This window comes from Dysidea avara, chromosome 3 (genome assembly GCF_963678975.1).
Source record: "Dysidea avara chromosome 3, odDysAvar1.4, whole genome shotgun sequence".
In the NCBI taxonomy this organism is placed as follows: Eukaryota; Metazoa; Porifera; class Demospongiae; order Dictyoceratida; family Dysideidae; genus Dysidea; species Dysidea avara.
This window is the reverse complement of record NC_089274.1, coordinates 23,597,671-23,624,890: the sequence shown is the minus strand read 5'-3', so window position 1 is coordinate 23,624,890 and position 27,220 is coordinate 23,597,671. Positions and strand designations below refer to the sequence as shown.

Genomic DNA, 27,220 nt, shown 5'->3' with positions numbered 1-27,220 from the left:
CATGGAGCAATGCTTTATACTTAACACATGGAGCAATGCATGTGTTTGTCTTATAGTAATACTCTAAGATAAAACAACTTATTTTGTTATAATTCAACTTATTTTGTTATAATTCAATTAAAATTCCTTGTGCTACAACTAGAACAGCATTTCGTCCATGCTGAAGAACTGGTTTTTAGCAGTGTTATTTCTTTCTTTGAGTCATAAATCATACAGTAATATAGTAATGATCTTGTTCTTGTCCACATAAAATACAAAATATCTAGTACCATGACCCACAAAGGCCATTAGCAGTTACTAAAGTCCTACAAAGTTCAGTAGACACGCTAGAGCTACTAGTGAAGTTATTAGTTAATAATAGTGGATAACAAGTTAGTAGAGCTTCACTGAGGTGTACAGTTGAGAGGACGTATTTTCATTTCTATCCACCTGGGAGTGTACCAAGTACCAGCTAACCATAAAAATCCATATTGAGCGGGATTGTATTGGATGTTGAGATTAATGGCCCAACCATTGTTGTACCACCATCCTCCATTGTCTTTAGCATTGTTAATTTTTTTTGCACAGTTACCACCACATCTATCATTATCATTATCATAAGTGCTAAACTCCATGCGTGGGTGGGCGTGGAATGGGTCAGTAGGAGTGATGCCAATAAACCCACTAATAGTCAGTGGGTATTCTTCACTAGCACTTCCTACTCTAAACAGATTGTAGTGAAGGTAAGATCTGGTCTTGTTGGCGGGAAATTCAAAATCCACTCTGAGTTCCCATTGGCCAGTTTGGGTAAGACAGTTCATGGCTTTGAGGCCATACCAGAATTCTCCTCTTAGATCTCCAAACCCTTTCTCATAGTCAGCCCATGGTCGGTGAAAATTCTCAGATCCATCTTTCCTCCTCTGTATCACTGTCCATCCTCCATTTGCTGTTGTAGTGTCACAGTAGACATTAGCAATATTCCATTTTCCTCCACACCAACAGTCCATTTGGTAAACACCAGAAGGTTTAGTAAAGAAATAGAAAGCATTAAGGTCACAGCAAGTTGATATGGTAGTATTGTCGATGGTACATTTTTGTTTGAGGTTATTAGCTGCTACTTGTAGTTGTTTGAGTTGTTGATCACAATATGGAGTAGCAGTTATCCCAGTAGTGAATAGTGAGATGAGGATGATGTGAGGTGTTGTCATAGCTGCATGTGATCAGAACTATGATAGAAACCATTATAATGAATGCATTCACAACACAATCAACATGCATGCACCAACATATAAGTACCACATAAACACAAGACCATATAGTCACTTTAGTACACATGTATACACATGGACACCAGTTGTGTATAAAAAGCTAATAGCCATACACACATTATGATTACTGACATACCATAGTTAAAACTTTCACCACTATAGCATTAGATTTGTGGCCATGCAGCATAGCTATTAGCAATAGTGGCTTGCAAATTACATATTAGTGGTATATGGCCTTATACGTAAGCTTCCATCTGTGATTCCCTGACTTGACCTTTGTATTCATGCCACCTACTGTTATTTCAGATTAAAGGCTGCTTTAACATATATTAAAGATATGGCCCCACACTATTTTCAAAAGCATGTTTTGTCCCCCCCACTTTTTGGGCCAAGTAGTCAATCAGCCAAAGCTATAGACAATTGTGTATACACATAAAAATATATACTTCCATATGAGAAACCATACATCCATCACGCAAAGCACTCTCAGTCTCTGGGGTGTGGCATCACCAGTCTACCGCAACTGTCAAACCATTCATTATACTGTATAGCTAGCCTAAATATTTCAAGGGGGAAAAGTTTTGCTGATTTTGTGGTTTTGGGGGTTATCAGCAAAAAATTTAGCCTTGAAGTATTTAGACCTCCATATAGTCTAATATATTTTGGGAGTGTTTGCAAATCCATTATTTTTAGCAACATTGTTCAACCTTGAAATATTTGCCCCTCAAAATATTTAGGCTATATGTACGGTACTATACTGTACACAAAAGCACCTGTAATTTTATTTCTATTGCACGTGATACCTGTTGTCCAAATATTTCATGGTGTCATGGATTGATTGTGTAGGTAGACTTATATTGCATTTGACTGTGGGTCTTTATTATTAATGTGATAATAAAAGTGTGGTGTGTGTATGCGAAACATCATGGCTTTAATCCAGTTGTGGCACAAGCATTGTCGAGAATCCGCTATCACTATGCTTATTACATTGGTGCTGTGACCCATTCATTAGCCTTATTGTCACTCCTCAATTATTCTAACCAGTCACCTAGAAGCTGTGGTACCGTGGCACATGGAATTGATAACAGTACCTCCAGAAGTTTAACTATCTCTGTGCACAGTTGCATGATGAGCCTCACATGCTATTTCTGGTTTTACACTCACCAGTGCCAACTATCAACAAACAGTGTCACTACTACAAGAACATTTTGTGCAACCCCACAAAATAGTTAACGCTCACATGAGAGCACTTTCAAATTTGCCAAAGCCTAATAATACTGTATCCAGCTTAAGACATTTTCACGATACCACGGAAAGTCCCATCAGAGGTCTAAGTGCACTAGGTACTCCTAAAGAGTCATACAGTACCCTACTTGTTACCATCATGTAAATTACCTACGTATGGAGACCACATAAAACATGGCTAGGTCACACGCTAACCAAAATTGGACACTGGACCAACTTAGAGAGGGTGTTCTGACAGAGATTTAAGTCCTGGAGTCAGGTAGACCACGGCCTCAGAATCCACCAATAGCAACCTGCCTTCAACTATGACTGCATCATTTTATGCAGGAGCACATAATCACACTTCAAAACACCAATTGCAATCCAAACCCATGTCCTGCATTTATTGCCATTCCACAACACATTCATCATCTGCCTGCAACACTGTTTCAGACCAGCAGAAAAGACTTGACATAGTAAGAAAGGAAAATCTGTGTTTTAATTGTTTGGGGCAGCACAGAGTCTCTCAATGCAAATCCAAGTCAAGATACAAACGATGCATGGGAAGGCACCACACAAGTATCTGTGAGAACACTGACAAACAAGCCAAAGTTCTCATTCCTGAATCTCAACTACTAGCCTCTTCTAGCAATACTTCAGAACAATCAACTACAGGACTGACAGTTTCCCTACCAGCTATCCCACCACTGACCAATGCAGCTCCCAGTAACACTGGCTGCTTGTTGAAAACTGCTATTGCCATTGTGCAATCAGGAGACTATCAGTGTCGTGCTCACATTCTGTTTGATGAGGGTGCTCAGAGATTGCCCATTGTTGAACGATTAGCCAAAAGTCTGCACATCGTACCGAGCAGGTCACAGATAATTCATGTTTCTACATTTGGAGGAGGCACCACCCCAAAAGAGCTCCACCTAGCCTCGGTTTCAATTCGAACTAATGATGGAGGAGAAGTTCCAATATCTGTGCTTGTCATACCAAAGATTGCAGCCCCACTGCAGAACCTGATACTATCCCCAGGAGACAGTTATCCGTATCTCCGTGGTCTTCATCTAGCACATCCTGTGCAAGCTAATGACAAGTTTGACATACCTCTACTGGTTGGAGCAGACTTTTATTGGCAGATCGTACAAGACAGAGTTGTGCGAGAGAATAGTCCCACTGCTGTGGAGTCTAAGATCAGGTATCTTCTGTCAGGCCCACTCTCATCACACACTAATGTTGACACAGTTGAGGCACTCCACAGCAGAATAACAGCACTTCAGGGAGTTACTGACACCAACCGTTTCTGGAATATAGAGTTCACTGGTACAATTCCCAAATCCTCAACCTCCCTTGCAAATAACCAACGAATTGCTGACTACATTAACTCCTCAGTGCGCCATCAGACAGATGGGTCATATATTGTCCGGTTTGGATGGAAGCACAGTCACTCTCATCTCCCCTCAAATCGTGACATTTGTGAGAAACAGACAAGACCACTAGCAAGGAAACTTGCTCATACACCTGAGCTACTCCAGACTTATGGCAACATCATAGCAGAACAACTCACACGTGGATTTATTGAGAAAGGATGTACCCCAGGATTGCCATTTCATTCCACACCACGCAGTCAAGAAAGAGTCTGCCACTACTCCAATCAGGATAGTGTACGACTGCAGTTGTCGGCAGTCACCACATCATCCTTGCTTAAATGACTGTCTTGAAGTTGGCCCACCTTTCCTGATTGACATGCTGCTACGCTTCAGAACGCACAACATTGCACTGGTAGCAGACATAGAGAAGGCTTTCCTTCGTGTACAGTTAGAGGAAGCAGACCACAAGTTAACACATTTTCTCTGGTTATCTGAAGCAGACAATCCAGAAAGCTCATTTGAGATTTATAGGTTTCGTATCGTCTTGTTTGGTTGTGTGAGCTCACCTTTCATGCTGCATGCAGCATTGTGTTGTCACCTCAACAATGACACTCTACCACTTCTAGTGACATACTAGCCAACTTATACATGGACAATGTTGTATCCTGATGCTCCATTGTACCAGATGCTTTAGAGTACTACCACAATACAAAACAATTGATGTCAATGCTCATTTCAATCTAAGGAGCTGGGCTTCTAATAGTGCAGAAGTCAGAACTAGAAAATAACAAGATGGCGTTGCAGATACAGCAGTGACACTGAATGTTCTTGGCTTGATGTGGGATACATCACAAGACACTTCACGACTTGCAGACAGAGCATTTTCATCTCTTGATGTAGCACAGCCAACCAAGAAAGGAGTTTTACAAGATTTATCAAGAGCGTTTTACCCTCTGGGTATGCTAACTCCAGTTACCATATTGGCAAAATTGTTTATGCAACAGCTGTGGCAAAGCAAGTTGACGTGGGATGAACCATTGACCTCTGAATTAACCACTGAATGGAAGTGTGTCATTACAGATTTGAAGCAGACTTCAAGTCTTTATGTACCAAGGCAGTACTTGAAGCTTGATGCCAATGACCAGTTAGTACTCCATACTTTTGTCAATGCCAGTCTTAAGGCCTATGGAGCAGTGGTTTTTATCTGTATGAGCACCAGCTCTTAGTTTGTCATGGCCAAGGTTCAAGTTGCGCCACTCAAGAACCTTACTCTTCCAAGACTGGAAATGATGACAGCCCTTGTTGGTTCACAGTTGTGTAGTTTTTGTGATATCTTCTTTGAACCATCTCCAGTTTCAACAGATCTTCATGTGGTCAGACAGCCAAATTGCTTTACATCGGATATTCAGTGATAAAAGTTACCGATGTTTGTTTCTAATCGTGTGCAGGGGGTATGTAAGCTTTTTCCTGATGCTACCTGGAAATATTGCCCCACTCAAAGCAATCCAGCAGAATTGGTCACTCAGGAATCTCATTTCATTCATTGAACAGTTCTGATCTGTGGAGACGAGGTCCTTCCTGGATATTTAGCAAGGCACAATGACCTAAGTGGGAATATGGAGAAGTATTACACCTCCATACAACTAAAGAAGCTCAGAAGACTTGCCCACTGAGGATGATTCACTGCCCCAGCAAACATTAGTCTGGTATTTGATATTAACTGCTACAGTACTTGGTCAAAGTTGCTTTGAGTGACAGTTTATGTGGTTCGATTCATTCCCTAAGACCTCTCAGCCACTCACTTCCAGTGAAGTCAATGAAGCAGCTTACAGGTGGATTCAACATGTACAACAGTTATGCTTCCTGAAAGAGCTTCTGGTACTTAAGTCAAACAATGCAGCGAAGCAGCACCTCCCCTTGATTCATCAGCTCTAAACAACCGACATCTCATTTACTGCGGCGGGAGAATTCACAACGCACTTATTGATGATGAAGCTAAGTTTCCATACCTTCTTCCAAAGAAGCACCCTATACATTACATCCTTGATAGTATATCATGTACACAAGACCTACCTACACTCTGGAGTCAATGCCACAGTGACAGCTCTTAGACAGAGAAACTGGATTCTTTTTACCAGGCAAGTAGTAAAAGTTCTGCTACGTAAATGTGTACCTTGCAAATGAGTAGCCGGAAGGCCCTATCCTAGACCTGAACCACCACCTCTGCCTAGTGTAAGAGTAAAGAATCCAAGATCCTTTGAAATCACGGGAATCAACTTCACTGAGCTTTTCCATCCACTTGATGATGTCCTGAGCCTTCGTTTTCTTCCTGCAATGACTGGCCAACCAGCATTTGGTTCCATCGAACGATAGCTGCCTGCTTGTCTTGGTGGGCTTGGTGTCATTATTCCAACCATTCACTTTTCCTCATCGTTTTTGTCTTCTAGCCGTGTTGCGGCTCCTCTAGTTGACCATCTTTTAAGAAAATGTACCTCTTGTTCCTTAGATGTTTATCAGCAAATGTACCAGTGCAAGCTTGATTTACGGGTCTCACGCCAAAATGATCTATCTACTCAAGCAGACTTGCTCTGTGATTCACAATTGCGACGTGCCTTTTAAGCTGCATCAGAGCGAGGCGCGTTGTGTTGGCTAATGATGCTACCTATTGCTGAACATGGGTTTGCCTTAAGCAAAGGGAGTTTCATGATGCCCTGTGTTTAAGATTTGGATGGCAACCTGTTAACTTGCCTCAGACATGTGTTTGTGGTATACCCTTTTGTGTGGAACATGCCTTTACTTGTCCCTGTGGCGGGTTTCCATCTATGCGCCACAATGAAGTCAGGAATTTAACTGCAAGTCTGTTGAGTTAAGTGTGTAGTGATGTTGGTGTTGAGCCTGCTCTCCAGCCTCTTGATGGTGAGCCATTACAATTTGTTACTTCCAATAGTGAGTTGTTGCCAGGGGTCGAAATAGACAGCGTGTGTTTTTCGACGTCACGGTTTTCAACCCTTTTGCATGCTCTTATTTTCACTCCCAATTGTCCAAATGTTACAAGCTTCATGAGCGTGAAAAAAGACGGGCATATGATGAACGTGTTAGAGAGGTTGAGAGAGCTTGCTTTTCACCATTGGTGTTTGCAGCTACTAGTGGCATGCAGCCCACTTCTACAACAGTTTTCAGGAAGCTTGCTTCAATGTTGGCTGAGAAGTGTAGCATTAATTACAGCAAATGCTTGTTCTGGCTGTGATGTAGGCTTTGCTTTTCATTGTTAAGATCTGCAGTGATGTGTTTGAGGGGTCATCACTCTTCAGTTGGCCGTCCATCAACCACTAATATTGATCTGGCCTACTCCGAGGGTTGCTTGGAGTCTGGCGGCCTTGTTTGATTGCAGGTATTTCCAGCTGTCCAGCACTTTAACATCTAGTGCTGGGAGTGGTGGCAAGGGCAGTCCATCTAGCCCGGGGAAGAAAAAAAAACTTCACAGGAGCCCTTCACGTAAAGAAGGTGGGTGAGATTACTAAAGCATACGTGTGTATGTTCACATGTGGAGTAACAAGAGCAATACAACTAGAACTGGAAGATGATTTATCTGTTGAGACCTTCTTACAGGCTTTCCAAAGGTTTGTAACCCAGCGATCCTTACCTTGTGTTATGATTTCAGACAACGTCTCTACTTATGAGGCTGCAGCAAGAGAGCTAGAGAAACTTATCAAGACTAGGCAGATGGGCGAGTCATTGTGTACATTAGGAGTGCTATGGAAATTCATTCCAAAGAGAGCCCCCTGGTATGGGGTTTTTTGGAGCGCTTGATTGGTATTGCAAAGACAGCACTCAAGAAGGTATTAGGAAAGGCACTTGTTACTCTCCCTGTTCTCCAAACACTAATTGTAGAAATAGAGGCAGTACTCAACGACAGGCCCCTCACGTATGTTTCAGCTGATTTAGATGATGCGGAGCCTCTTTCACCTTCTCACCTCATTTGTGGACAATGTATCACCTCACTACCTCGTCAGACAGTAGAAGAAACAGTTGACCCTATGTATGGAGTACCTCAAGTTAAGGAATTTGCAAAGAGACAGAGTCAGTTGCTTCAGCACTTCCAGTCTAGATGGAAGAAGGAATACTTGACCTCTCTTCATGAATACCATTGATCTAGTGGAAATAACAGGCAAGAAATCAAGGCTGGTGATGTTGTAATCATTCATGATGATGCACCAAGAACAGAGTGGAAGCTTGCTGTTGTAGAAAACTGATAGTTGGTTTAAATGGTTATGTCAGAGTAGCAAATGTCCATGCTGCAAGTGGAAGGACGAATAGGCCCATCGCCCGCAGGAAGAACAAGTAAATTCTACTGATGCAATTGATGACAATGTGAGCAACTTGAGTGATCGTCCAGCAGAGACCCACAAGACATGCCACTATCAGGGCTTGGAACAGACTCAAGCAGTGGACAGCACTGATTCATGCGGTCCCGGAGGATATCATGGATTGATTGTGAACTTTAGTAACATTGTGTATATAGATAGACTTATATTGCGTTTTATTGTAGGTCTTTATTATTAATGTCACATGATAATACAAGTGTGGTGTGTGTATGCGAAACGTCATGGCTTTAATCCAGCTGTGGCTTGAGCATCGTCAAGAATCCACTATCACTATACTCATTACATGTGGATCCCATGCAGTGAGAGGTTCAAACAGTAGGAAGAGTGCCACATCCGTGGCAATTTATGATGTGGGAACGAATTGAGGGTGGTAACAGATCTAAGAGGGCAGTCTCACTGTAGTGCGTGAGTGTATGGAGTACTGACGATTAAAGCAGAAATTATGGTCAATTTATAAAGTAGTCTAAGAGAAACATACAAGGAAGCTAAAAATGAAAGTGGCTAACCTTGAACACAGTGTGGTATTCACATGATCTACACTCAACACCTGCTAGAGCAGACATCTCAGCATGTAGTTCCTTAATGGTAACCATGTTTCACAGATAACAACTATTATGTTGTAATCCTAGTAGTGTGAAGTATGTAAAGCTAGCATAAAGAGAAGACCTTCAAGTGACCATTATTTCTCACATGATATATACATGCATCCACAGTGTGATAACCGGAATGACAACTGATCATGATTGTAACATATATCACGTGTACATGAATTATGGGTTACACTGATATACATATAATCATATTAATACATAGTTACTACTTCTACATCCCCCACAAGCTTGTCATATGTGGGAAAATATGAAAAAGCTTAATTACTAACTGTTCCAATAGGGGTCTTCATAAGTCTGTTTGTGGGCTTCCTTGGTCTGTTTGATCTTCTTGGCTGGATTGGTGAAATGGCGCCCAGTGGTTGGTGTGCTTCGTCACTTGGCCACTGCTGTGGCACATTAGCATGGAGTAGTGGTTCATCTATTGGCTGTGTTGACTGTGGCTGTGCTGGTAGAGATACCCGTCGCCATAAGAATCTATGGTTTCTTGTGAGGACTTGCCCGGACTCTGTCTTAACAATATACTGGTGATGTTGCCCCATTCTGATCACTACACCATATGTATCCCAGAGCCTAGTTCTTGGATCCTGTAAAGCTACCTGGGAGCCCACATGAATATCTGGTAATGAATGTGCCTGTCTGTTGTAGCAGTGTTCCACTGCTCTTTGGGTGCACTCTGCCCTCTCTGCTGCTCTGTCTAAGTTGGTTTGCCATTGTGGGTCAAATGACTTGGGATGGGCTGGGAGAGTGTCTTGGACTGGATGCCCAAAAAGCTTCTGAGCTGGAGATAACCTGTCTCGGTACTGCAACAGTGCCTAACTGAGCTTATCCTCATCCAAGTATCTGCCATTCCAGGCAGTACATATATAATCTTCTTCATCGACTTTACTGTCGCTTCTGCTTCGCCATTGCTCTGTGGATAGTGTGGTGATGACACCCGGTGTTTGAAGCCCCATTGCACAGCAAAGTCTTGAAACTTCTTGGATGTAAATTGTAGGCCTCCATCTGACCAAAACAAATCCGGTACCACTATTCTACTAAATAGCTCCCTCAGGACCATTGTAAGTACTGCCGCATTGACGCTTTTTCCATGGGAGCAACAGTGGGCCAGTCTGTGTAACAGTCCACTACAACCAGGTAACACTGGCCACCATAATAACAAAAGTCTGCGGTAATCTCTGCAAAAGGGCGAGATGGACGTGGCTTGCTGACAATCGGCTCCTTAGCGTGGGACGGTAAGTGAGTTTGACGCTGTACACAGTGTGATATCATGATTTCGATATCATTGTCTATTCCTGGCCAGTACACTGTGAGGTGTGCCCTCTGCTTGGTCCTTGATGCGACTCATGTAGTTGCTGTAGTATATCCTTACGCATTCGGGACGGTATGAGAAGTCGTCAGCCATATACTATAAGGTCCTCCTCTACTGTGAGATTGTGCCAGACCTGCCAATATCACTTGCATGCTTCTGGTAGTTCTCCTCTGTGTGGAGGGAAACCATCCAAGATTGTGGCTTTCAACACTGTGTACTCTTCATCATGGCTAACTTGTCTTCGCAACTCTGTCAAGCGTAGGTTATCTGCTGCTGTGGTCTGCTGCATTCTGATTTCTGCAATTGATGGAGCTGGAATATGGTCCTCTCCAAATTCTGCAAGCGAGTCCTCTAGTATAGGCTCCTCAACTGGGTGCCGTGAAAGTGCATCAGGGGCCATGTGTGTACTGCCTTTGCACCAGATTGCCATAAAGTTATACCCCATCAGCCGGGTACGGAGGCATTGTAACCTTGGATTCTCAATCTTGTCCAGGCGATGACTATTCAGTATGGGGATTAAAGGGTTGTGATCTGTGACAATCTGAAAATTCTGCATGCCCCCCAGAAACACATGACACTTAGTTACTGCCCATGCAATTGCCAGCAATTCCAGTTCAATGACAGCATATCGTGACTCAGCGGGCGTCAAGAAATGAGAGCCTGCTTGGACCAAGTTCCACTGGCCAGCATCGGAGAGTTGCTGTAGGACAAACCCAAGTCCTTGCCTACTGGCATCAGTGCAGAGACGTGTCTCCTTAGTTAGATTGAAATATGCTAGGGTGGGCACTTCTGTAAGCCTTCTACAAAAGCTTTGTCATGTTCTTGTGACCACAAGAAATCATGCTTAGTACTCAACAAAGTACGCATTGGCAGCAGGAGCGTGGAAACTATGTCTGTGCTGGATGATAGCTGGTTGGCCAAGCCAAAGAATGATCTCAGGTCACTGCGGTTTGTTGGTGTTGGAAAATTAGACAGGGCATTAGTGATTGAAGAATCTACACGATAACCCTATGAAGGTAGTTGGAACCCTGCGAAAGTTACTTGGGTTTGGACAAACGAGCATTTGTCTCTGTTGAGTGAAATTTGTCGTTCCTGGCATCGCTGCAAGAACTGGTGGACATGTGCCATGTGACTTCCCCTATCTTTGTCATATATCACCACATCATCAACCACCCGATGAAACCCTGTTAGTCCTTCAAAAGCCTCTACCATTGTGCGATTATAGTGTTCCACGATGGATTATAGACCATTAGGAGCTCTCAAGTATTTGAAGCAGCCAAATGGTGTGATGAATGTGGTGTACGACTGGCTCTCCTCATCCAGCGGGCACTGATGGTACCCCTTGGCAGCATCAGTGACAGTAAAGTACCTGGCCTCACTGGATGCAATATCTGCCACTACCTCGGCTGGGGTAGAGGACTGGTAGCGTTCTCTTTGCACATAATGGTTGAGACGAGACAGGTCGATGTACATTCTGATACGATCTGTGCCCTTCTTTGGTGTCACCACAATTGGTGCACACCACTTGGTTACTTCAGTTACTGGGGCTATGATGCCTTGTTCCTGGAGCAGATCCAGCTCTGCCTTGAGCTTGTCTTTGTATGCGAAGGGAATGGATCGTGGACTCTTTACACAAAACGGTATGGCATTGTCAAGCAAAGTAATGTGAAAGGTCTCTCCTTCCATTATGCATGTGTATTTGTCCATCAAACACTGTAGGGTATCAGTCTATTAGGTCCTGTGTGATTGAGCAGTTCACTTGTCCTATCTGAATAGAGCTTGTCTGTGCGTAATTTGGGTTGGCTTGCAGGATTGGCTGTGGGTAGCAAGGTGGCAAAATTCCTAAGCCTCTGGTTGCTTTCCAAGACAAGAGGGCTTCCGCTATTCCAGGGTATATGTGTATGTCATCATCATATCTTGCCTGACCAAGGGAGATGGTGACTGGTACTCTCCCAAGCGGTGTCATATTCAGGCCGTTAACTGTCTTGGGGGTGATGTGGGATGGAAGGATGTTATCCATGTGGTGTCCCATGGCACTAAGGACCTCTTGCCCGGCTGCACAGATGTCTGCCCCAGAGTCTGGAAGCACGTCAATGAAGTGTTGGCCTGTGGGTGACAATATGCTGACCTTCACAGTTGGTGCTGGTTCTGTGATACCTTCTTGCATTGTGTACAGCTGTAGATATTGTTGTTGACTATGGTGTGGATACACATGAAGAGCGTAGGCTCCTGGCTTGGGTTGTGTGTCAGCTGGTTACATGCCTGTCTGCTATGGGGTCTGTGATACCTTCTGGTGCATGTAACTGGAGGGTGGTCGAACACCCTTGCTGCGGCATACTTTTGCAAAGTGTCCTACCTTGTGGCAAGACATACAGGTCTGATTGTAGGCTGGGCATTGCCGGAGGCCTCCTTGATGTGCGAGGTACCCACATCCAGGACATGCAGACACTGGAGAGTACTGTTGTTGCTTGGGTCTGTGCATGGCTGCAATGCCTGCAACACTCTTTGGATCTGAAGTGTGAATATCCTGACGGTGCTTTTTTGCTGCTTCTCAGCTTCTGCATATAGTGACTGTCTTAGACAATGTGAGGTCATTTTCCTGCAGCAAATCTTCTATCGTGTCACCATCCTTTGACCCTTCTATTATTTGGTCACGTATGCTCTTTTCCTTGCATGTGTCTGAGCAGAGCTAACAAGTTTTTGCTAATTCACGCAGTGATATGAGGAAATCATCAAACGTTTCTCTGGGTTGCTGTATCCTACGGCGAAAGTTCCACCTCTCCACTGTTTCATTGATAGGGCCGTCCACATAGTGCTGTAGCGCCTGTATAACCTGTGAAACATCATTTTGTGCCTCGGTTGTGAGGCCCAGATTCTGTACAACCGCTAGAGTTTCCCTGGATAAACATAAACTTAACGCCTGTACCTGCTTGGCTGCTGGCTGGTCTCCCAAACCTGACAAACTGCTGTAGGACTCCCATTGTAGAAGCCACGCGGTGAAGTCCGTTCCACGATCAACTTGAAGGTCCAGTTACTCAGGCGGAATGTGTAAGGCAGTACTGGGTGATTGTCGACCATCTTCGGGTGGTCTTCAACCCGCTTCTACAGAGAAAAAAATGGCGGAAACCGGAGTACAGCAGGGTTTCTACATCTACCTTTACGGGTGCCTCTGACCGGCACCAGGGAATCGAGGTTCGGGTTAAGAATCACTGGATGAAAAGTAGCAGTTATTAGCAGCTTCCCCTTGACCCTGCTCACAGCGCCATGTGATAACCGGAATGACAACTGATCATGATTGTAACATATATCACGTGTAGATGAATTATGGGTTACACTACCATATAATCATATTAATACATAGTTACTACTTCTACACACAGTAGGTGTAGAGAAGTATAGCACCCATTAGCAAGATAGGGAGTGAAGAGATATAACTATGCAGTATAGGTAGGAGTAGAGCTATTAGCTAGTCCACAACACCTTTATATAAATGCACATATGAAATGGGTACAGGAGCTGTATCAATGGGACCCTATATGTCTGTATGGGTGTTGGATCAGTTTATGGTTAACTGGTTATGGCTATCTTTGCCCCCCCCCCACTCTGAAAATTGTTTCTATGCCTTTGGATATACGTAACAACATATTGCAATACTCAAGATAGTGATGCAGACTTCAACAGTATTCTTACTATTTAGAATTGATTATGTATCACAGCGAGTGTATTGACATGAATATTACATACGCAGTTGTGTTTGGCATAAAATTTGAGATTATTGAAATGCAGATACCAGTTTACAACTAGTGTTTTTCTAGTACAGGTATAATGTTCTAGTACAGTTCTAGTTCTAGTTCAGTTGCCAGAAATATTTAAAGTTAGTATTAGTTCTAGTATTCATGGTCTAAAACAATTTTAGTTAGTATTAGTTCTAGTATACCTTGTTAGAAACAATAATAGATTGTATTAGTTCTAGTATCCATGGCTGAAACAATTTTAGTTAGTATTATAGTACCTTAGTAAGTATTAGTTATAGTACAGTACTGATGCTAAGAATATAAATACTTTGTCATACTTATTCATTGCTTTCACACAAAAACTGATCACTAACTAGGTGTATTAGAATTATCATCCTGTACCACTTTGAGAAGTAGAACCTGATCAAAGATTTAAACAACATCCTATCTAAACAATATACTTCATGTTTCTCCGTAAGAAGATCTCTCTAAGTTACTGTCTTTCATGTGTTTTGTTTTCCCGTTGTCACCTCTCCATGCACCGGAAGAAAATATTCAAGCGGTGGTTGCTGAAATGTCACAAGCCACTCGAGATAGTAATGGAAAGTTGCCTTTGTTCTTACAAAGGTTATATTATTATCTTATAATTATGTTAATATGTACTTCAAAGTCAGGCTTTAATGTGCCAGATAGTCAGTTCACCAATCAGGTTCCTGCTAAATCTCAAACAACAGTTGCAGTAGAAGTAGTTGTAGTACTAAAAGTTTTAGTTTATTTCTAGTATTGGTACTATAAAGCTATTAATTTTAGTTTAGTTCTTGTTCAAAAACTTGAAAACAACACTTTCTAGTAAAGTTCCAGTTTTTTTAAATAGATTGTAATGGAATTATTGTTTAACTAAAAAGAAATGGCTGTACTAAAAACTAATTTTAGTTCTAGTTCTAGTATACTAGAAAAACACTATTTACAACCAAATTGTAGTATTGCTACAAAGATTTTCATGTTTGCATTTGTATTTAACTGATATTACCGGTATCATGATATTCTGAAATAGTGTATACGTACTTCATCTCTTTAATTACATAGAAAGCATTTTGTGACATTAACAGTACTTATGACCTGTATGCAGACTCTCTAGCTAGATACTTACTTTTGCAAGAAATTACCAACATGATGTGATTTTTGGCCACCATGCACTCAACATTAATAACTCAGAATGTACATAACTACTAGTACTACTATAGGGTCTGCAATGCAAAATTTTCACTTAACTACCTAACTATTGTCATGTGATAGGTTAAATTTAACTTGAATAACACCAGTGTGGCAGCCAAGTTTGTCACTTTCTTCTGGTAGAAAACAATACAAATGTCTTAAAATCACGTGATTTTTCATTGCAGTGGTTTGTAGTGTTCTTTGTATGCCACGATATTCACTCTCAACATTGTTCAACTTAGTAGTCTACCATCAACTCAAAGTATCAGTGGTTTGATTTTATTGGTCAGTTTCTGGTGGCAGCATGATCTGTGTGCCTTTTTGATGACAAACAAAATGTTTCTTCCTCTGGAGCACAGGACAAGCAGAGCAGCAACTGCGCCATGGGTCAGAGATTACCAGTACTAGGTAAAGTACCTGCATGCAGAGTATGGTTATAATTGAAGTTTGTCAGCCATCTGGCTGAGCCATCTATATGCTGAAATTCAGCCAAAATGACACGATTTTTGCAAACAAATACCAGAATGGTTGATAAATCAGTGTAACAGTCTCCAACAGCAAGCCGGACACAAAGCACCTAACAATATGGCTATCTCACCCAGTAAATTCATAGAGCAATCCAATACATGAAATAAGCATTCACGTGATCGAAATTCAAATCACAGAATACCCATGAAATCGCTTTCATTTCTAAAAAGGAACCTTGAAGTTCGCTCCTTTTGTAAATATTTGTGTTAACTGTTCACTCAGGCGTGGTCTGGGCAGGGCCGCCCAGAGAAATTAAGGGGCCCAGGGCAAAGAGTTAAAGTGGGGCCCCAGGGGCAAGGAGGTTTCCATTCTGAATCACAACTTCACCCAACCTGTAAGTCGAAGAAAAAAAAAAGGGTCATTACATGCTGACAATAACAATAGCTACCCCTCACCAACCATATCTCCTTATTTTTAAGCTTGCTACACTGTTCCTCTGAAGAATACTGTGAATGCTCTATTAGAGTATTTAGATCTGACTGCTCTATTAGAGTATATTGATCTTTTAAACAGGTATTCATGAGGCCTCCTGGGTCCCCTTTCAGGCTGGGGCCCATGGTAAAATTCCCCAGTTACCCCCCTCCCCCCCCTGTGGGTGGCCCTTGGTCTGGGTGTGTCTTATACCGAGTCTTATACTGTGATGGCATATCATAGAGAATCTTAGACTGCTGGGCTAATCAAGATGATGAACCTAATGCATACAAACTTAGTGATTTTAAGGTCATTGGAATAGATTATGGTCACGATTTGAATTTCGATCACATGAGTGCCTATTTAATGCATTGGAATTGCTCTATGCGTTTACTGGGCGAGATAGCCGTATTGTTAGGTGTTTATAAGCTTCGTATCCTTGCTGTTGGAGACTGTTACACTGATTTATCAACAATTCTGGTATTTGTTTGCAAAAATCGTGTCGCTCGGCGTTTTGGCCAAATGTCAGCAAGGGGGTGGCACTCCTATATACCCTGTACTCCGATCTTCATCCTTGCTCAAAGTGGTCAAAGTCGAAAAATAAGCCTTGATCCTTGACTTATGCTAAAATCCGCGCTTGACTCTTGGCCAAATTCTTGCATATTTCCGTAAAATTACATTTTTGTTGCAACTCTAAAAGTATCAATTGTGGTATACACTTTACAACGAAGCTCGTCTTTTGACCTACTGCAAATTTCTTGCTTGACTTTTGACTTTCGTTTTGACCGTGGACGAAGATCAGAGTACAGAATATATTGGAGTACCACCCCTTTGTTCAGCATATAGATGACTCAGCCAGATGGCTAACAAGTTTCAATTATAACCATACTCCGTATGCAGGCACTTTACCTAGTACTGGTCATTGCTGACCCAAGACGCAGTTGTTGCTCTGCTTGTCCTGTGCTCCAGAGGAAGAAACATTTTTGTTTGTCGCCAAAAAAGTGCACAGATCATGCTGCCACCAGAAACTGTCCAATAAAATCAAACCACCGATACTTTTAGTTGATGATAGACTACTTGAACAATGTTGAGTGTGAATATCGTGGCATGTCAGAGGAGGTTGGTCACGCGTCATCAAACATCTCGTGATCTAAAAGAAATATTCCAAGACAGATTTCATATCCATACCAGAGTGTCCCAGCACCCTTACAAACCTTCTCAGTACAATGCACTGCTTTCCCAGCTGCTAAACAAGTCTTAACACCTAGAACAATGCTTTGTTGTGTAATATTACATCATAGGCTTATGACGCGTAACCAACCTCCTCTGGTGGCATACGAAGAACTAAGGGGTAGCCAACGCCTTGGGACTCTCGTACACCTATCTGAGAAATTCAATTATAAATACATGAAATATTTATTGAAATAATACAGAAATACGTTTTGAAATACTTAAATATTGGGACTCTCGTACACCGTGTTGGGTTCTTGCGTGGGCACTGGCTACCCCTCTACAAACCGCTGCAATGAAAAATCACATAATTTTAAGACATTTGTATCATTTTCTACCAGAAGAAGGTAACAAACTTGTTTGCCACACTGGTGTTATTCAAGTTACACTTAGCCTAACACATGATAATAGTGAAGTAGTTGATTGGAGGATATCGATTTTTCGTGTTGCAGAGCCTAACTACTACAAGTATTTCAAAAAACATGGAATTTTCAACTAGAGTAGGGACCATAGTACATCGATAAAAAGTACTGAAACAAACTGGAGTAGTGCACGCTATTAAATCATAGTAAAACAATAAGAAGTGTTATTCCCTACTGTGCTCCAAGATACCATAATGGAAATGCACAGTAGGGATATAATACTTCTTATTGTTTTACTATGATTTAATATCATACACTACTCCAGCTTGTTTCAGTACTTTTTATCGATGTGCTATGGTCCCTACTCTAGTCGAAAATTCCAAATTTTTTGAATACTTGTTTGTTAACTTTTTGTAAATAATATTGTTATGATTGGTGAACCCATGCATACGTACTGCATTTGAAATGGCGCCCCAGCTATATCATCTGAAAGTGAAGTTTCCATTACGCTTCGTTGTCAGTTATGTTCAACCCGTTACACAGCAGTACGAATCAAGAACTGCTTGAAAACCATTGCAACCCACGCATACTGAAAGAAAGGGTCGGTGCCGCGCGCCCCAGTAATATCAATTACGCATGCACAGTGGATATATTTCTGTTTGATATCTGTCCAGCAGTGTCACCCATAACTCGAGTATCAAACACACTAGTTGTATGAAGGTAAGTTTTTGGGTGAGTTCAAGGCAAGCTAGGGTTGGAGCAAGTGAAGCGAGCGTCCCAGCAAAGCTGGGCCAACCCTAGCTCACCTTGAACTCACCCAAAAACTTACCTTCATACAAACAGTGGAAGTCATCATTGTGCTTAACAGGCAAACATCATGTTAGCGTTAGGGTTAGGGTCGGGTTCAGCTTTAGTTTCTTCTTCACTGGAGATTCTTCTTATATAAGTTTCTTCTTGAATGACATATATAAGGTAGAAACTAAGACAGGTGGGTAGCTGAGAACCACGTAGCACAGCGGCTAGGATCCTTGCCCGACACATTGGAGGTTCCAGGTTCAATTCTCGGACTGGTCATGATTTTGGTTTGTTTTTTTTTTTCATTTGGGACCCTTTTTTGTCTAAGTTTTTTATTCACTTGACTGCAGGACAGATATCCACTGCCTATAAATTATCGTCTCAGTGAAAATGGAGCATCCATTACGCTTTGCTGTTGGCTATGTTCAACCCGTTACACAGCAGTATGAATCAAAAACTGTTCAAAAAGTCCCTCTGCAATCAAAACAGCCACTGACGATTTCCGTTATGAAGGGAAGCCATCACGTGCTATCGCCAAGTCGACACTTTTCACTGTCAGCAAAGATGAATGGGACACAAAGGAGGAGACTGGTAAGTCCATGAAGAATGTATTGTACGTACTGCGGTATGCCAAAAGGTACCTATCGGGCTGAAGCGATGACGAACAGTGAAAAAATCAAGCCTGTAGCCTTAGTCGTTATCGAGTTACACTTGTATGAAGGTGTCAGTTACTCAGTCAGTCAGTCAGTAGAAAATTCCGTTAAATAAATTATTTTTAAAATTCCGTAGCAACTTGTTGAAAGCATTTCGGGTTGATCTGAAAGCTTGTTTGGGCTTAGTTTTACCTAACCAATACTGCCTCATCATCGTCTGGGAAAGTTGAGGCTGTTTTTTGGGTGATGTTATTTCTTGGGTCACACCTACTCCTTTGTGGTCCCTACTACACACTACTATCGTAGTGTATGATAGTGACATAGCTATTTTGTTTAAAAGAGATATAGCTAGTGGTATCCATTACATGCACAATGTAAACTTCATTTTCATGCAAATCTAGGTAAAATATCTGCCTGCACCACTACGTATAATCCATTTAGGAAAAGTTTGCTAACTGCAGACCCTGAAATCCTATACGTGTATAACCATGTCAGCATAATTTCACAATAGCAAACTCTTAGCAAGAGTTTCATAACTTTTTGAAGTCTTTTTTAGTATTCACAAGTAGCTAACACTCACCTTGTATGTATTTCTTAGTCTCAAGCTGGATCTGGTGTGTTAGTGACAATAACAGCTCCAGATACACACTATATAGTGTAAATGAAATACATGCATTTGAGACCTATTTATAGTAGTATGATTTCTGCACCATATTAGGTTACAGTGTGATGCCTTGCTAGTTATCATAATAGGATTTGTTGTGAAATAGTTAGAAAGGAGCCATTAGTCTTCACCCATACGTACATAGTGAAGTACTCACATCATTATGGCTTAGACAGTAATATTTAAAAACACAGAAGATGGTGTAGTAGATTAATTGTACTTCATGTAAACAGTAGTATGGTGGCTACTGCATATAGTATATGTACAGTATGTGCTTCCTTGATGACAGTCAGTGATATCCTTATTTGGTTTGGATAGGATGGGGATACACGCGCATACATTTGCCTGATTTTGATCTATACACACAATACACTGAAAGTGTTTGTGTGTGTATATCAAGCAAAACCCAACTGTGTAGCATATTTATGTATTGCAAACACTGTATGTATAGTACTTCTGAACTTTTTATCCATATATAGTAACAGACTGTATATAACATTTATTGAAATCAAGTTCTATTAGAGCTTACTGGTACTTCCTGTAAATAATAGTGCAGCATATGTGTAAAGTTATATCACTGAAATTGTGTGCTTCTATGATAAGATGGTACTTTTATAACTAACATGCATGTTTTAGATGGTCAAGAATGTCAAAGAAAACTATACGTGTACAAAATAAGCCCGATTTGAAATGATTTTATTCCAAACACAGCTGCTAATCAGTGATGAACATCTAACATTCCCTGTCCTAAACTTTCTTACTGTACATGATATATCATGTGAATTCTTAAAAGTTCAAATTTTTCCCTACACATATAAACATACAATAGTATAATCTTGTTCTTGTCCACATCAAATAATGCATAGTGTACAAAATATATAATACAGACACACAGTGAGCTACTAATTGTTATATCCTACAATGTCAGTCCAGTATATTAACACAATAGATTATCTGTTAACGGGCAAGTTAGAGTGTCATTGAGGTGTACAGTTGAGAGGACATATTTTCATTTCTATCCATCTCAGGTTGTACCAAGCATCAGCAAGGTTAATTAATCCATGTGCAACAGGATTGTATTGGGAATTAGGATTGATGTGCCAGCATATGTTGTACCACCATCCACCATTTTGTGTAGCACCCCAGGCTTCTTTAGCACAATTATGGTCCCATTTATCATTGTCATTATCATATGTGCTAAACTTATGGCCATTCAGTGAATGAGTAGAGAATGAGTCAGTAGGAGTGATGCCAGTAAAGCCATCAATAGTTAGTGGGTATTCTTCAGTAGCACTTCCTACTCTAAACACATTGTAGTGAAAGTAGGATCTGGTCTTGTTGGGAAATTCAAAGTCCACTCTGAGCTCCCATTGGCCAGTTTTGGTAAGACAGTTCATGGTCTTAAGGCCATACCAGAATTCTCCATTCAAGTCTCCAAATCCTTTCTCATAGTCAGCCCACGGTCAGTTAAAAATTTCAGATCCATCTTTCCTCCTCTGTATCACTGTCCATCCTTCACAAGGATCACAATACACTTTAGCAGCCTCAAAAGGAGCATCACACCAACAGCAGTCAATCTTGTAAACAGCTGGACTAGGTTGAGGAATGTAATAAGCACAGCAGGTAGCAATGTTTGTTGCAGCAAGAGGACATTTACGATTCAGATTTTTAGTGACAAGTCGATAAAGTTTGAGTTGTTGATCACAATATGGAGTAGCAGTTATCCCAGTAGTGAATAGTGAGATGAAGATGATGTGAAGTGCTGTCATAGTGATCTATCAATAAACCAGAATTACTATAATTCATAGTTTAGGAAGCCACTGCATGTATGCAAACCACGGTTTGTTTATCTATAGCACATGTTTTTATTTCTGTCAGACTGTTTGATAAATCCTTGTACACAATATAATATAATAAAAAATGAAGTAGGGTATCCAGCAATAAGTGAAACAAGATATATAATGTGACTGTAGCTATTACAACATAATAGCTATGTAGGAAAATCCCTACATTGGCATGTTACTATCACCTGTTCAATGCCAAAGTATGGTTAAATTGTAATAGCAACCATCATTTATATTATCTCTTTTGTCATACTTTATCGTTGTATATCCTATGTACTTCTTAAGAATTTTTAATTGTACTAGTTTGTTAACTTTTTAGCTATAGCATAGTTATATATAGCTAGCCATGTTACTATGATACGCATGTGGCTGTGACTGCTTTATAGATCTTGAGACTGTCTCAAGTGAGTTACATGGGGAATGTAATTTTCTACAGCAAAACCACAGCCTACTGCAGCTGTAGATAATTAAGGGGCACGGTCATGGCATTCTCTGATTGTTAAGAACAAGGTGGTGAGATCTGATCATTTCAGGGATGTGATCGGTCCATGCAATTGTTTTATAAGTACAGATATGTACTCCACTTACAGTCACTAAAACGCTTCAAATAGTTTTTCGGCTTCTAAATATGCTACCCTAAGAAAAATGAGTAAAATTAATGGTTTCCTTGCATGACCATAAAAGGAAAGGCATGCATGCAAAGCTAGTGCAAAAGGCAGTTTGAAGATAAAAGGAAACACAAGGCACAGAGGACATACATTTGTCAGAACCCCAAAAGGCAAATATAACTGGTGAGTTTGTTATTGTGGCATAAAATGGTGGACGTGCGCTGCTTTGTTTGGTCTCCAGCATTATGACTGTGGTCAGGCAGGCATGGCATTGGTACCAATAGTAATGTCCTTTGGAGCAAAATACTAGTGACATTCACAGTATCTGCCTGCACATTCATATGCCGTGAGTTACAAACTTACTTAGTTTTCCTAGTAACTTTCAAATATATACCATGTAAGTAGCTACACAATCATTTATGTACACACATCAGTGCAGCAAACTGTTAAGCAACTAGCTATATTCAGTAAGCAATATGTATACCTTGTAGCTCCTCATACCTCTCAAACTTCTTGGCCAGGACTCCAGCAATGGCAAAAAGGAACAAGGAACAGATGTTGCCAATTGTGTTCTAAATTATAAGTTGTTCTGATTTCAGACCATATAAGGACTTGGAATTATGTACAATGGCTTGTCAAACTTCATAACAAGGCTATGATTGTGGAATGCAACACTGTAACCACTTGCATGTGTGTAGTCATTATTGTGTTGCTGCCTAAACAGATTAAAGGGGCAAAGTAATCTAGATTTCATAAAGCAGCAAGCTAAGGCTATATTACATCAGTAGTACTGTATATTAGGGATCATGAAGGTTTGGGCTTTCTGGCCAACTGTATAGCTGTGTGCCAGCATCTTGGTGGATCCTTAATGAAATTGCTAATTGAAACACACTACCTTTACAGAATTGATGTGGTCGTATAAGCACGCCATAGCCGTATAGCTACATGATGAGGTGCTTGAACTTACTGAGATCTGTACTCATCAATCAGTTGAAGAAGAAATCGCTGTAAAGTGGGCATATACCACTGTTAACACATTACTAATGTTTCCCAAAGCTGTTGCATTCTTGCTGTACTCCCAGGTCACCAGGGCCGCCGACAGGGTGGGGGATACGTACAACAGTTTAAATCTTCCCTGTAGACTCGAAGATACATATAAGCCTCAGTATAAGAGATACCATCCAAGCTCAATGAGATCCAAAGCAATGCAGTGCAGCAGTGCGGGAAGCAAACCACTACTCGTAATATATCTTTATATAAGGCGCCTATATAGACAGTGTGACTTCTACATAAGATCAAGATACTGTAATAGAACAGTCACCCTATTACAGCAGTCAGGCAAATATTTAGTCATAGTAATTGTTAAAAATCAATGTGGCATAGGGTACAAAATTTCCTACATGGTATGTATTTGGCAGACAGCTTGCTAGTAGCCTTAAATGCAATGAACACAAGTGGATAGAGGAGCATTACAAGAAAACTTTTCCAGGGTATGGTACTCACATCACGAGCAAACTTGAGATGCCCTAACCCTAATACAACAATCCATAATTACACTGTGATAAATTATTAAAATCACTCTCATAGTTAATCTCATGCAGATAGTCTAATTTTCAAAAATATCCTGGGGACATTCCCCCAGACCCCCAGGCTTGGAGAGTGATTTTACAAGAACAAACTGACTACATCTAAAAGCAAATTGGTAGCTACAAACTGATAAGTTTATTGACAGGTTTAGCATGCAAAGTCATGTTCAACTTCAGAGAGTCTAATTTTCAAAATTTCCTGGGAGGCATGCCCTAAGACCCCCCCCCCCCACCCAGGTTGACATGCTTTGCATGCTAAAACTGTCAATAAGCTTATCTGTGGTCTGGTATAGTAGCTGGTTAACTAAGCTTGTTCTTTTAAAATTGTTCTCATATTCAATCTCATGCAGAGAGTCTAATTTTCAAATTTTCCTGGGGGGCATGCCCCCTAGCTTAGTTTGCATGCTAAAACTGTTAATAAGCTTATCAGGTAGTAGTAGCTAGTTTGCTTTTAGTTGTAGTCTAGTAGCTAGTTAGCTAAACTTGTTCTTGTAATGTCCTTTTGTCTGTTTTTTTTTTCTTCATTTCAAATTATAGGTTATAGGGTCCCACATTCTAAATTTGTCCTGGTCCCCCTAAATTCTCTTGGCGGCCCTGCAGATCACTGCAGTGTAGTGTACTAAATTTCTAAAAAAAATTGAAGTTAAAAGCACATGCAGCCTGCATGCATTTTAAAATCTTGTGTTTTTTTAGTCACTCAATGTTAGAAAAGCTATGCATTAGGCTGTAGCTTTATAGGATTTCAAGGCTTGCATGATAATTGGATAATTATAAGTTAAATGGTTACAACTATAATGTAAACCTCCACTATGAATACATGTAATGTAAATCTTTCTTGTGATATGTAACTGCACGATGCTTCAGTGAGTTTCCATGCAAGGTATCTCCACTATTATTAACTCTTGGTATCATATTGATATAAGAGAATGGATGGCATGCAGAAGTGCAACTCCAAAGCTTCTTTTGTAGGAGGTAAAAGATAATAATTACAGTGTTGGATAAATTGTTTGACACCTTGTTGAGCATATACTGATGAAATCTCTATAGCACCAGCACATTCCTGTACACATTAAGTATACATGCATGGCGGCATTAATGTGGTAACATAAAAGAAATAAATAGAATTATTTGTAACAATATTATGTCATACACGTAAAGAGGTCAATAACTTATGATTTCATTGCTATACTATAATGTGTAAAGCAGCACGCCATTAATTTTGTGGGTCTGTTTTGTCAGTATTGAACACAAATATATGCTTTACTGTAACCAGTTGTTAAACACTACTGAATGTAGTTAGTATATAAAAGTTGCTAAGTGTTGATCTCTGAGCTTAACAAAGTTGGTACAGTAAACATGGCTGCATGGTTGTCATGGTGCAACCATCATGTGTGTTCAGTGGTGATCTAGTGTCACTACTGTTTTGTGTCTTTATTATACCATGGAGCAATGTGTTTGGCATTGTAAGCAATATACATATTTATTGTAACCAATACTCTCAACATATTAGTATCGTTTTGTTTTACATTATATTCCTTGTGCTACCACAGAGCAGCATTTTATCCACCCTGTACAATTTATTTTTCAGCAGCACTATATTTTCCTTTGAAGCATAACATAATGATCTTGTTCTTGTCCACATCAAATAATGCATAAAATACAAGATATCACACAATGCAGTTATTAAGGCCTTACAACAACGTCCAGTAGACACACTAGAGCATTAGTGAGGTTATCAGTTATTAATAGTGAACAACAAGTTAGTAGAGTATCACTGAGGTATACAGTTGAGAGGACGTATTTTCATTTCTATCCACCTGGGGTTGTACCAAGTATTACTAAGTAGCAGAGATCCATATTCAGCAGGATTGTATTAGAGGTTGAGATTGATGTGCCAGCAGTTATTGTACTCCACTACCTTTACCATATGCTGCACAGTTACCACTAACTTTGTCATTGTCATTATAAACTTTTGACAATTATGACCGTGAGTCAGTAGGAGTGATGCCAGTAAACCCATTAATAGACAGTGGGTATTCTTCACTAGCACTTCCTACTCTAAACACATTGTATTGAAGATAGGATCTGGTCTTGTTAGGAAATTCAAGTCCACTCTGAGCTCTCATTGGCCAGTTTTGGTAAGACAGTTCATGGCCTTGAGCCCGTACCAGAATTCACTATTCAGGTCTCCAATTCTATTTTCATAGTCAGCCCATGGTTGGTTAAAGCTTTCAGATCCATCTTTCCTCCTCTGTATGACTGACCATCCTCCACAAGGATCGCAATAAACTTTAGCAACCTCAAAAGGAGCATCACACCGACAGCAGTCATCTAGTAAACAGCTGGAGTAGGTTAGAGAATTTGATAAGCACTGAGGTAGCAATGTTTGTTGTAGCAAAAGGACATTTGCAATTAAGATTTTTAGTGACAAGTTTTTAAAGTTTGAGTTATTGATCACAATAATTATGGAGTAGCCGAGTAGCAGTTATCCCAGTAGTGAATAGTGAGATGAGGATGATGTGAAGTGTTGTCATTATGGTCAGAACTACATATGGAGAAATAATTACATAAATCCTGGCCTACATAACAGCCAACAGGAACCGAAACGACTTCTTTTCACTACACCTCTCTAGCATCTTTGCAAACAAGATGACAGTAAAACTAACCACATAATATGGCATAATCATTTACCACTACTGATTATTTGAATAGCCCCACCCCAATGAATAATATTTAAATATATTCAGACATTCTGTTTGCACTACTAGTATTTGTTCAGTAATCAGTATATATTAAATCCTGTGCCAAAAACAGCCCAGCTGTAAAAAAAAGGCGAGGCCAAGAATGCACAAGTACATGTTCATGGAATCAAGACACACGGTAGTGTGTCGTGCGGCCCAAGAAGCCGGCGCGTAACACCCGTGAGTATATTGACAGGAAGAAAGAAAACGCAATTTTCGCACCTCCGTAGCTCTGTGCTTCCTTGATGAAACAAGACGATTTTTTCTGTAGACATGCCTTCCAACTGCAGCACTCCACATTCCAAATTTGAGCGAAATCGCTTCGCGCGTTCCCGAGATATGCGACTTCAAAAATTGGCTCAGTTTCTTCGTTTTTTTTTCTTATTTTTCTTTTTCTTGTCGCACACTTACAAAAACTGCTATAAAACTCGAACGCCATATCCGATTGCCTTGAAATTTGGCACACAGAAGGGGGATATAAAGGCGCATCTCGGTACCAACTTTGGCTGGAATCGATAAACAGGCAAAGAGTTATGAGCGATTATTCACGAAAAATAACACCAATATGTTGTCACGCCTACAGGGTAAACCGCGCATGGGAAGAAGCTGAAAATCGGTGGGTGAATAGGTTAACTATTGAACCTCAAACCTTTTGTGGTTTGAAAGAAATCGAGCTAAAAACTAGGAAGATACAACGAAA

General features: G+C 40.7%; 3 protein-coding genes across 6 annotated transcripts; 1 reads left to right on the top strand and 2 right to left on the bottom strand.

Annotated features, from left to right (window-relative positions):
• Positions 1-196: 196 nt before the first annotated feature.
• LOC136250348 (fibrinogen-like protein 1) lies at positions 197-19,722 on the bottom strand. Of its 4 annotated transcripts, none has more exons than XM_066042542.1 (3): positions 17,359-17,442; positions 17,252-17,301; positions 197-1,205 (listed from the first exon to the last, which is right to left on the bottom strand). In XM_066042542.1, the coding sequence occupies exon 3, from the start codon at positions 1,185-1,187 to the stop codon at positions 384-386; it is 804 nt and encodes a 267-aa protein (XP_065898614.1). In that variant the 5' UTR covers positions 1,188-1,205; positions 17,252-17,301; positions 17,359-17,442; the 3' UTR covers positions 197-383. The 4 variants fall into 4 exon arrangements, with proteins under 4 accessions (XP_065898614.1, XP_065898617.1, XP_065898616.1 ...); XM_066042545.1 differs by having other exon boundaries at positions 197-1,189; positions 17,359-17,435; XM_066042544.1 differs by having other exon boundaries at positions 17,252-17,312; positions 17,359-17,424.
• On the top strand, positions 3,032-4,186 carry LOC136248423 (uncharacterized). Its single transcript, XM_066040205.1, has one exon. The coding sequence runs from the start codon at positions 3,032-3,034 to the stop codon at positions 4,184-4,186; it is 1,155 nt and encodes a 384-aa protein (XP_065896277.1).
• Positions 9,098-9,897, bottom strand: LOC136248422 (uncharacterized). Its single transcript, XM_066040204.1, has 2 exons — positions 9,700-9,897; positions 9,098-9,640 (listed from the first exon to the last, which is right to left on the bottom strand). The coding sequence occupies exons 1-2, from the start codon at positions 9,895-9,897 to the stop codon at positions 9,098-9,100; spliced, it is 741 nt and encodes a 246-aa protein (XP_065896276.1).
• Positions 19,723-27,220: the final 7,498 nt, after the last annotated feature.

What these genes read in the sequence shown, in the direction of transcription:
- LOC136250348 (XM_066042543.1), bottom strand. Translation starts at nt 1,187, where the DNA reads ATGACAACACCTCACATCATCCTCATCTCACTATTCACTACTGGGATA.
- LOC136248423 (XM_066040205.1), top strand. Translation starts at nt 3,032, where the DNA reads ATGGGAAGGCACCACACAAGTATCTGTGAGAACACTGACAAACAAGCC.
- LOC136248422 (XM_066040204.1), bottom strand. Translation starts at nt 9,897, where the DNA reads ATGGTCCTGAGGGAGCTATTTAGTAGAATAGTGGTACCGGATTTGTTT. An exon ending in CGATGAAGAAGATTATATAT is followed by an intron (nt 9,641 to 9,699) that starts GTACTGCCTGGA and finishes GCACTGTTGCAG; the next exon opens with TACCGAGACAGGTTATCTCC.